Source organism: Seriola lalandi, unplaced genomic scaffold (genome assembly GCF_002814215.2).
Source record: "Seriola lalandi dorsalis isolate HSWRI2012SDOR001 ecotype SW California unplaced genomic scaffold, Sedor1 jcf7180002054330, whole genome shotgun sequence".
In the NCBI taxonomy this organism is placed as follows: Eukaryota; Metazoa; Chordata; class Actinopteri; order Carangiformes; family Carangidae; genus Seriola; species Seriola lalandi.
This window is the reverse complement of record NW_019524883.1, coordinates 130241-142026: the sequence shown is the minus strand read 5'-3', so window position 1 is coordinate 142026 and position 11786 is coordinate 130241. Positions and strand designations below refer to the sequence as shown.

The 11786-nt window shown below is 42.2% G+C and overlaps 1 protein-coding gene and 1 long non-coding RNA gene across 2 annotated transcripts in view; both read right to left on the bottom strand.

Moving 5' to 3' along the window:
* phf1 (PHD finger protein 1) overlaps positions 1-6189 on the bottom strand; it is a 16832-nt gene extending 10643 nt beyond the window's left edge. Inside the window, exons 1-7 of the mRNA XM_087174214.1 lie at positions 5570-6189; positions 4825-4903; positions 4467-4548; positions 3662-3748; positions 2521-2615; positions 1847-1995; positions 1258-1353 (exon numbers count right to left, since the gene is read on the bottom strand). Coding sequence (XP_087030340.1) covers positions 1258-1353; positions 1847-1995; positions 2521-2615; positions 3662-3748; positions 4467-4548; positions 4825-4902 — 587 coding nt within the window. The 5' untranslated portion in view covers position 4903; positions 5570-6189. The remainder of the gene's footprint in view (positions 1-1257; positions 1354-1846; positions 1996-2520; positions 2616-3661; positions 3749-4466; positions 4549-4824; positions 4904-5569) is intronic.
* A 1997-nt stretch (positions 6190-8186) lies between these two features.
* Positions 8187-11764, bottom strand: LOC147819074 (uncharacterized). The gene is made up of 2 exons (XR_015437300.1): positions 11358-11764; positions 8187-10852 (listed from the first exon to the last, which is right to left on the bottom strand). It is a non-coding gene; the product is annotated as an uncharacterized LOC147819074 (long non-coding RNA).
* Positions 11765-11786: the final 22 nt, after the last annotated feature.

Sequence of the window (11786 nt, the reverse complement as noted above, 5' to 3'; positions counted from 1 at the left end):
CCCTCACTCACTCAGAAAGGTTCGGCAATAACACGGTGTCAGGGTGGGTGTAAAACCCAGTCGGCTAACACAGATGGTTAATGACAATAATAACTTAATGGATGGATACATTTTATTACACGCATGAGCTTATCAAACGGCACCGCGATCAGCAGCTTGCATATCCGCCCAGCATCATATCTGAACTGCTTCAGTACCGGAGAGATGATACGTCTGTCTCTGCTGTCTGTCACTGTCCCTCTGCTCCGAGTATGTGAGGAGCTCTTGTCCTTGTGGCGCGAGTCACTGAATACATTAACATGCGCACTAATAATTTAGTCTTAAGCCAATTAAAGCAGTTCTCAGACAAGTGAAGCTGTCAAGTAGACGTCTTCGTCTGATTATCTTCATTATCAGAGTGAGGTCTGCTGCTGAGACGATTCATCTACACAGGAAATTTATTAACAATAATTTTGATAATTGATTAAAAGTTTTTTCATCAAGTAAAATGGTTCTAACTTCTTAAACGTTCTATTTCATATGAGTGTAATCTGAATATGTTTGGATAAAACAAGCAATCTAAAGACATTACCTCTGACTCTGAAAAATTGCGTTTGGTGTTTTTTCATTATCTTCTGACATTTTATAGAGCGAATGATCAAAGAAATTGTCAACCTATTATTCCAATTATTATCCAGCCCTAGTAGGTTTGAAGTTGGAGTACATATATACACACATATATATATGAAAACCCATTTAACACATCTGGGTTTTTGCTCAATCTGTCCTGGATATTGTTCCCAAACAAGAAATAAACAACATGTGGTGAGTGGTAGAGCAATAAAAAAAACTGATCAATGTAAATCAGGTCAAGTCACAAGAAATCCAAATATCAAATCCAATACACAATACACAAAATGTATTGTCATGATGTTATTGGCCGATATTGGCTGCTCACAAATATACTGGTATTGGTGTTTATATTGACAGATGTGCAGATAGAAAATGCAGTAAAAATATTTTTACAAGCTACAGTTTTATGTCTTAATTCTTTAAATTTAAATTCCTATGTAAAGGTGTTATTTGCATTACATCATTAGCTTCATTTATTCACTGTCAAATCAATCTCAATCAATATCTGCCTCAAAAATCCCACATCAGTCTGGCTTTACCAAATACCAGATATTTATTATAGCATTTATTACAATGATTGAAAGACAGAATTATAATTGTGAGTATGAAAAAGTGCAGTTTTTACAGTAAAGCTCAATAACGCACCTGTCCCCATACAGTAATGGCTTGGTTAAACACTGTGTGCAGGCCTCGTGAAACCACTGACCGCAGCTTCCACACTGTAACATCTTTAGGTTCCACCTGCAATCCAACAAGAAAACAGGAAGACACTTTAAACACATGAATGAATTAATGTGTCTAACATCTGTCACCTGACAAGTCTGCATTTATGCATAATTTAGGAAGGCTGCGGGCTGATGAGCGCAGCTGCCTGACACTTCACGTTTCATAAGCTGAAATGTGTCTTCAGGTGTAAACTCCCACCGGGTCCAACCACTCATAAAGATATGGCGGCTGGGAGTTTGTTTTACTCTGCTTTAGATGCCAGACGAGTGGAGTTTGCCAGCCAACATCACTCAGATATCATTCCATGGAAGTCAAAACAAACTCAAAAAAAAAAAAATCCTGCTAATGCTGTTTGACGCACGTCTGACTCGCTGCATGCAATTTACAAATAATCCACAAGACGAAAAGGACATAGATGAGATCAAGCGCTGAGAGAAAATGTCTACCATGAAAGAGCATACATGAACAGTACATTCAAACTCAAACTGGCCTCTGCAGTGTCACTCACTCTCCAGGTCCGGCACAGTAGCAGTAACACTGTTGCTGATTGGTCAGATGCTGCGGGTCCCAGTCTAAAGACGACAGCTGGTAAGGGAGTCGGAGTTTCATAAACTGCATGAGCCGGGCGAAGCGTCCCCGTTTGAGGGCCCCGCCTCTCTGAAAACACAATTTTAGGTTAGAGCTGATTGGTTGGTGACCCCTCAAATCGCTGTCATGTCAGAGCAGCGAGGGAGACGGATCGCATTCGTTGGGCAGAAGGCAATTCGTCTCATTTTATTGTAGGTCAGCTGTGAGAGATAGTGTCCGAGGCAGAGGAAGTCTGGACAATGAGATATGGACATTGACCGATTGACAATTAACTGGGTGCTTTCTCATCTCAAATCTACAGAACTGGAGCACATGTGATTGATTGACTTTAAATGTACTTCTCTCAACTTCAGCGCAGTTTTTCTGCCTCATAACTATTGATTGTTCATGATTTCTTGGACACAATGTAGAACATCTAATATTGAAGTCAATACTGAGGGAATTAGTGTGCTTTTGCCTCAGATAAACCCATTACCTGCCGTACACAACAGTGTAGTGGCAGCGAAGCTTGATATATTTGACTGGATTTCTCCCTATGTTTTCTCCCCCCCCCCCCCCCCCCCCAGTGCGAGACGGAGAGATTAGCAGTCTGACCTTGGTTGCAACTGCAAAGACACATTGCCGACATATCCACGAATCGCTGTCAGCTTCCGGTTCAATGGTTGGCGTGTGGCACTCTGGATGATAACCTGTAATGGGAGGAGGAGGCAGAGCGTTTAATTCGTGTTTACAAGACAGACAGCCGGAGTGACAATAATGGCAAAGCATCTCCATGTTTAGTGCTCTGCTGGTTTGTTTCAGCGACATGCAAAGTACTTTACTATACTATTTGCATCAGGAAGTATATTTGTCTGATTTTTCCGCAAAACAAACTGTCAGCAAACCGTGTTCGCCTGACAGAGCTGCAACGACGTGACGCTAAAATCCGCTGCCAATTTCCTGCTTGTGCATCCTGGTGCCGAGCGAAACCTCTTCCCCCTTGCACTTTAGTGTATTTCATTTCACCACTTTTAAAGTCCTCCTCCACTCAAACAATGTGTTTTGCTTGTTATTCCTTCGCTCGGACGTTTTACTCTCACTGTGCAGGATTTTGTATGTGCAGAGTTTGACACCAGAGAGCTGTTTTCAAGTTCAGCTTCTGAGGAGGGAAAGTTTTTTCTTTTAAATCTGAGTTTAAGATGTGCACATAAGAACATGATTAACATGTCTGGAAGCCAGTGCACATATTCTGTGGTGGATTCTACAGTGAAGTAGGAGACTTCTTGTGTCCCACAGTTAAACTTTTGAAATGTAAAATATTTGCATATTCATAGATCCTGTATTTTTCAATGAAGGAGAAGGGGGAAGATGTAATTTTGAGAATTTTTAAATATGACTTTCTTGTGGAAAAAGCACATCAGACACAAATTATTATTCCAAACTTCTAAAAGTATTTTTAGATGACGTGAAACATATCTGCAGGGGATCTTTAAATTAGTAATAAGTAAATACATCTTCTAAAGTCTATGAATAAAGTTCCCTCTATATCTCATCCATCTCCATCTCATTCATTTTCATTCTAGTCAGAATTCAGGTGCAACAACTCCTATCTATCATTTATGATAAAGGGTTTTCTTTCTTGCTTTTTTTTAAAGCAACACTGTTATTTACCATACTATGTCAAATCTTCAAGGTCAGTGCTGGAACGGTTGGAGAACCACCGTTTGACAGCGTATGATGAGGCGTGCTTCCTTACCGTGGCGACATTTAAGACAATTTATGAGGGGTTCTTTAAGAGGCGGAGCGTCACAAATACAGCAAACTTCTTCCACTCCAGCAGCAACTGAGGCAAACAGAGAAAGACAGAGAGAGGCAGGGGAGGGGAGGAAGTAAATGTGCGAGAGGAAGACAGTGAGAGAGAGCAGTCAGTGGCATTAATTTATGTATATTGATTCACATCCTTGCCACCTCATTGATTTCAGTGTCTCCTGCACCCTTTCAGATTTCACTTCATTTGACAGGCGGATATTCAGCATGGTCCTAACAAGCGTCCAACTTCCACCCTTCGTTTGATGTTAGGTGGAAGTGGGGGCGCCATTTCCCCGAGGAGTCATTAGTCTAATAAATTCATAAATAGACTCTAATATACCAATTACATCTCAACGTGCCCCCATCAGGATACTCAGAGAACTCAGCATCATAACCTTGAACGTGACTGTGATCTCTTCTCTGCTTTTTTCTTTTTCTTTTTTTGTTTGTTCGTACGACAATTCAGAAATCCTGAGAAAAAAAAAAAAAACTACAAAAAATATGAAGTTTTAAGCTCACAAGGGGAAAGAATGAGAAAAGTGTTCCTGCAACTCCTCAGGCAAAGTTTCAGAGTGGAAACCAGCACCTTTAGTGTGAGTTCAGCTGAGCATCCACGCATTCAGAAACCTCAAACTAGGTGCATTTTTTAACCCAAGATACACAAAGTGCCCCCAACAGGAAGCTATTTACTCTTCTAGCTGAGGGGGAGAGGGAGGGGGAAAAAAGAAAAAAGAAAAAAGAGTTCTTCTTACACGAGTGAATGTCCTTTCTCAGTACCCAGAACTCCGAGTTGTCCTCAAATCTCACCAGACAACATTGCTTGACTCCATCTACCTGAGAGGGAGATAGCAGGTGAGCGGAATGATTGACAAAACTAAATGAAAGTCTTTTCAAATCCAGGTGAAAACACACACACACTCTGACTCGCACAAACACACACACACACAGACTCTGACTCACACAAACACACACACACACACACACTCTGACTCGCACAAACACACCGTATACGCACACTGAAAAGTCTCTTTCTGTCTCTCACACACACACACACACACACACACACACACACAAACACACACACACACACACACTTCCACATGCACTTACTCTTTTCACATTGCCGAGGTACAGTAGTCCATCACTCCATCGAGCCAACACATCATCTCCTTCACTTACTCCCCCCATCCTGAGGAGAGAGACAGAGAGGGGAGAGGGGGGGAAGAGAGAGGGGGGAGAGAGAGAGAGAGCAGGGCTCATGTGAAATGGAAATCCGATTTATTCGATGAATACTTTGCTGCCATTGCTGACAGAGGGGTTTATGGCCCCGGCGTTTCGGCTGGCTCTCAGACAGGCGGGCTTCGGTGCAAAGGGGTTAAAAAAAAAACCCTTCGCATCCCCTCCTCCTCTTTTTAGACCAGAGCATAACGACAGCCTGTATCCACCACAGTGAAAGATGAGAGTGAGTACACAACCAGAGAGCAAGACAAATGATTACTGCACACATGAAACACACACACACACACACACACAAATACACACACACACACACACACACACAACACTGCATGATGACTGCTGCAATACAGTTTGATTGAATGAACAAAGATCAGTGTGCAGCTACTTGAAGCATCTGCCGTGCACTTTGCTGTTGTCTTCTTCTCTCCCAACATCTTAAAAACTTGAATAGATGCATGAAATGACTGTGCAGGCGTTATATCTGCACGTTGAGCATTTGTTCCAGTGCATGCACTCAAGTCAAGACAGACGCAGGATACATAACAGTGTATGTAGCCTTTTGTGAATCAAAAGCAAATCAGGCAAATTGTACAGTAAGCTGGCCGGTGAAGGGTACCTGTCAAGTCGAACTCCTTTCCGTCGGGGTCACAGTGATTCCTGGGCAGGCTGGACATGAAATGCCCTCATCTGCTGTGGATCTCCGCTGCCCAATTACTGCCCGCTCGGATGCGCAGCCTGCGTGTTTGCAAAAAGTGGATGATGTGCATGTATGTCCCTGTCTGTGCCAAGCGCCTGTGTGTGTCAGTCAAGCCGTCAGCGAGGAGGAGGTGGAGGAGGAGGCGAAGGGGGGGCCGGTGTGGGGGGGGGGCGACTGACTGTCCGTCCGTCTCTCAGCCTAGTTTGTCCGTCCTCCGCGATGCCGTTTCGTCATGTTCCCGTCGCTTTTGCTCTCTCCCCCCTCTCCCGCCCCCCTCTCCGCCACCACCTATTGATGCTATTAAAGCGGGTTTGTCAGAGCAGCACCGGAATCAAGCCGCCAGAGACGCCATCATCCCTGCCTCTCGCTCTCGACCGACTTGTTGTGACGCAGACATAAAACACCGAGATAGAGTGGGAGGGAGATAGTGATAGAAGGGGGGGATCCAGAGGTGGCGGGGGTCCACGGCGAGAGCACCTTCCCGTCTGGGGAACTTACCCTAAACCGTTGTGACACGGTGGGATTGTGATGTCTGGGAGCAGGAGGGAGGGATGGCGGTGCGCTAAAAGCCAGCGGAAGCAGCGCGCGCAGCTACAGGGGCCAATTAAGTGGCCAATTAGTGAGTTTAGCCGCCTCATTAATTGGTCTGTAACAAGAGGGACCAGCCAAGTTTAGAGAAACCCATGGAGAAAAGTTTTAAAACTGAGATGGCTGAGCAAACAGCGCACACATTTAAACTTGTATTTTTCAGAACTGATAATTATCCTCTGCCTCAACAAACTGCTTTTTGTCGTTGGCGTGTTTACCGTCTTAATTAAAGGGAACATTTGAGGGATTATTGGACATTGTATTATCTCTTCCGATTAAATGAAAATGAAACAGCGTTATAATTACACTATAAAATATATCACATCACACTTACATGCACAATGAGACATTGTGCATCCAAAAATCTCGCAAGATACTGTGATTTTTTTTTTTTTGCACCGTTATAAATCAGTACAAGTTTATAATTTGTATTTTAACAAATCCTAAAATTTGCAGATTTGTACAAACCTCTCCAGTGCTCTTCCTGCTGAAAGCCTACTCCGAGGTGGACAAATGCCACATCTGCAGGACAGATGTGGCATCTAGAGGTTCATTTCTTCTCACAGGACATCCGGGATGTAAATTAATGTGATGGAGAACAAACATGGCTCTGATTACATTACACCAACTTCAGTCATCTAACACGTTTGCCACGAACAGTCTGTTACTCTCAGCACAGACTGAACAAACACACATCCAGTCATAAAGCAGAGACGCACATTGTGGAATGTATATCAGGAAACCTACAGTATGACTGCTTTAAACAAAGACAAACAGCGGACGGCTTTAAGAGAGCCGTCGACACGTCATTAGGTACTGAGATGATAAATTAAGCATATTCAAATTATACTCCGTAAAATTGCTTTAGGAGAATAACACATTTTGCTCTTTTGGCTACGGGCACCTGCCTCCAATCTAATCCAAGGCTGTGTTTGTTTATGTTTCCCTGTTCGTGTGTTTTCTTGTTTATGTCTTACACATTACTCACAGCAGTCAGCCGTGTGGGTAACACCGCCGTGCGGTTCAAAATGGCCCCTGGCAGATTAAAAAGTGGTAAAGTGCCAATTTCCAACTGTAACCGCTAGGCGGCGACCAAATACAAGGACTACAACTGCACTGGCAGTCTGAGGGCTGTTCAGGGTCATTACAGTCAGACTGAAGTTTGACACATGATATGATGGTATGATATGATATGATATGATATGATATGATATGATATGACAGCCTGTGGGGAACCTCTCACAGCTCAGCCATGTGCAACCTGTGATGAGGGATCATAAGTGGCCATTGTTTTGCTATAAATGCCACAGTTTTGCTATAAATGCCACAGTCCTACAGACATATTGTAGATAATACATATATTTTCACACTGTATATATTGTGTAGAGTATTATAGGCAAATTGGAGCCTATGGGTCAAAGCTGGCTCTTCAGCAAAAGCTAATGTCTTTCCTGCTGTAATTTGCATCAAATATTTGCATATTTTTTCACAAAGCTTCAGTAGGTTATGTGATACAGGGCTCAAGTAAATCTCATTAAACATGAAATTGTCCCATCTGATTATAATCAATGATTTGCAAGTGACTGTCAAGTCTTGTAGTGGAACACAGAAAAGTAATTTTTTGCAGAGTGAACATTAACATGAGGTGCTGCAACTCTAGCAAGGGACAAATCACATCTGCTGTTGGATACAATATTAAAACAAACAGTTTTATGAATCTGTTTTACTTTTGTAAGACATAAAACATGCAAAAATGAAATCCCCCAAGAAAAAAAATATCTCAGTACAGCTGTGTCTGTAAAACTCTGTTGGCCAATACTGAAAATAACTTGCCTGTGGATGAACCATATTGCTGAGCCCTGCTGTGTACTAATCCAATCATTGTATTGTGCCTACTATGTAAAGGTCCTGTTGTACATATCATAATTACACACTGACATATCATAACTGCTTTACATTTTAAACTTTACTTTATTTGTGTTGTACATATCACAGTTACAATCCTGTTTTTTATCACTACCCCACTGGCCGGTTGTTTTCTCTGTACAAGTTTATCTTTATATTTACTGTATCTATATGTTATATGCTAAACTGTATTTCTTAGCACTGGCACATACAATAAAATTAAATCTAATAAGTCAAAAAAGTTGGGAAACATTGTGTTTTCCTGAACACACAGTACTCTTGGTGATCACAGTGACATGATGGCTGCAGTAGTCACTGACACACCTTTCATCCAACAGTGGAGGAAGGCAGCAGCAACATGTGTAACGTCAATCAAACTTTGTCACAGCAGCAACTCAGTGATAAGAGCATCAGCTAATTAATCAAAGATCGTTGAGAGAGTTAAGCATGACACTGTTCAGATTAGTGTGGTGATACACACATACACACACACACACACACACACACACACACACACATCAGATCGTCTCTGCTGGTCACATTGTATGTACAGTCCCAATGGTCGAAGTGTCTCCGTCAAGTGTCGTTCCACCTGGACAGTTTAAAGGGTCCTGGTCTTAGATTCTCCAGGACAAGGACTCTTCCAGGAGATATTCCCTCATTTGGTGTCTTGATGATGGTGGTGGATCCAAAATACCTCATAGGTGTTCACTTGGTGATTGTGAAATCCACAGTGCATGAGTCAAATCATTTCCTTACTCATCATCAAACTATTCAGTGATGCCTGATGTCCTGTATGGCAGCATCTGATTTATTTGTGTTTGCTTTTTGCCTTTAATTTGTCACCTGTCTGTACACTACAGAGTGATGACATTTTAACGCACGGTTTGTGAAACCAGTTGTGTAATGTCTTCTGTGACTCTGCGAGGAGCTTTCCAGTGTTTGGAAAGGACCCTGATGATGTCATCAGGGTTACCTCAGCTTGGGTTTGGGCCAAGAAGCTTGCAGGTGTGTTTAAGAGAAGGCAGGCAATGCAAGATGCCATTGAGTTGGATATATCGGCGTCTGTTGCTTCCTTGACTTTTAATCTCTTGCGGGTCCCCCAACTTTATGGAAGTGCATTACTAAAGTGCTGTTGACTGGAGATTAGGTTTGGGATTAATAAAAATGAGGATTAGGATCAATTTAGTTCAGGATTAAACCTTGACTTTAGGTTTAGGATTACAAAGAGTCAAAGGTTTATTTGACACATACAAAAACAACATGAGGTGTCGCATACTCAAAAAGCTGTGCTAAAAGATGAGTGTTATAAAAAGATAAAATAAATAAAGGAAAAAAATCAAGATAAAAATAAAAATGTTAGTATAAATTAATCATTTACAATTAATCCATAATAGTGTATATTTAATCACATTATCATTTTAAAACCTCACCTAAAACCCTGAAGATGCACCTGTTTCCTCATCAGCCTGCTCTTCTTCTGCTGTTCTGCTGCTGTTCCAGCATACACAATAATTCATTGATGGAGACATTTTCATGGGATTCCTCAACAGAAAAACTAAAACTAAAGACATAGAATCTAATAATACATAAGCCCATAATGTATTTAATTTTAAACCCACCTCCACCCCCGATAACCGATATTTGGAACTGATATGCCAACAAAAAAAACCACTGCTACATAAGGACTCTTGCCGTGGCATCAAGGTGTTTCTTCTCCAACACAACACCCTCCAAAATGATCAGACAGTTGAATCAACAACTGTCTAAATATATTTTAATAAAAACTGAACATTATAACCTTCATGAAGGAGGATTTACTGCAGAACTGTTGTATTACTCTACATCAGTTTTATCCAGATGTTCCTAATAAACTGACAACTGAGTGTATATTAGTAATTATCAGTTGTATGCACAGACTGCAAAGTGCCTGACTGGAATCAATTGGTTGATTTCAGTGCTGAACTGTTACACCTAGTAAACTAAATATGCTCTTTAATTTAATAGTTTTATCATATATTATTATTATTATTATCACCATATAACATGTTTTACCCCTCCCCTTTTAAAATGTAACACATTTAAACACAGTGATTTTACTTCTACTGTGGTAAAATGTCTTTTCTGTAACAGTAGTTAGTGACCCTTGACCTATGCTGTTGACGTGCTGACGTCAGTGAGGTGTCATCTCCAGTCTGTTTGTTGCTGCTCTGTCTGAACACAGTTAATGTTGCTGTTTTCTTCATCACAGTGTCAAACTACCTGCTGTTTATTTAAACTTACACTAGTTCTGCTCCAGCACTCACAGCTCTCTGCTTCTTTTAGCAACTTTCGCTAATTCAACTGTTACTTGCGTGCTGTTCAGATGCTAGCTACTTTAGCTTAGCAGTTAGCGCTAGCTTCTCCCTCTCTCTCTCTCGGTGTGTCTTGGACCGACAGGTGAACTTGTTCATCAGAGTGTGGTGTTGTTGTAACTTCAGTGTAGAGGACTGTGATGTTTATTAAAACTTGAGTGATATCTTCTGTCTTACCTTGGATACACGCTCCACTCGTTACTGCCGCTGCTCAGCCTGTGTCCTTCCGTATACACCGCAGCCTTTAGCGTGATAGGCTGTTACTCGTGACGTCTAACCAATCAGATCGTGCTGTGGGCGGGACACTGCTCCAGACCACAGAGTGTTGAGTACAGACCAGAGACAGGTAGGCTACCTGAATCAAAGCAAAAGTTGATATTTTTAATTAATTTAGCTTATCGGTTGTCGTTTAAAAAAAACATAAAAATACTTTTCAAGATATTTTTTGAATTTTGGCTTAAAGCAGGACGATTTGGTGGGAGATTGTCCCCCGTGCCCACGCTTAGAGCCGGGCCCACAGGATCTAATATGACTTCACTCCCAACATAGGGAGAAAGAGTTCACTCAAATATTGGTAGGGACAATTCTGTCCTCTCCATTCTCCATTGTACTGCATAGATATGCAATAAGACAAATTTACAGAAGTCATAAGTTAAATATAAGGTTTGAGAAAAGGATTTCATTTTAGTAAGGATTAAGTTAGCTGTAAAGTTACTGTAAACTTTTGTTATGCAATAAATATGAACAGGAAGTCTATTAAATGAACAATATAAATTTCAAGTTGTTTTAAGAGCTGATCTGGACTCAGGGTTATGGTTAGAGGCAGGATTAGGTTAGATGAGTTGAGGAGTTTCGCCTACACCGTAGGTTTAAAGAAAGAAGAGCGCGCGTGTGTGTGTGAGAGTGCGTGCGCGCGAGCGAGCCGGCCGAGCGTAGATGCGTTAGTGAGCGCGGCCAGGCTTCTCCTCACGGCTCCCTGAAGCCTCATTTCCCCGGTGGAGCGGTGCATTGTGGCCGGGCCGGCGTACAGTAGGCTCTCCTCACACGGTACCACCCACAGAGACGGAGCTGTTGCCAAAGCGCTGAGTGCACAACATACAGGAACTGCGACGTCAGGGAGAGAGAGAGAGAGAGAGAGGAGACAGACAGAGAGGGAAGGGGAGAGAGAGAGGGAGAGGGAGGGAGAGAGAGTTTGCAGTCAGAGCAAAGTGCGCTATCAGCTGCTGAAGGCTGGACAGACGAGCAGCGTGGGGACATTGATAGGGGGGGAGAGAGAGAGAGAGAGAGGG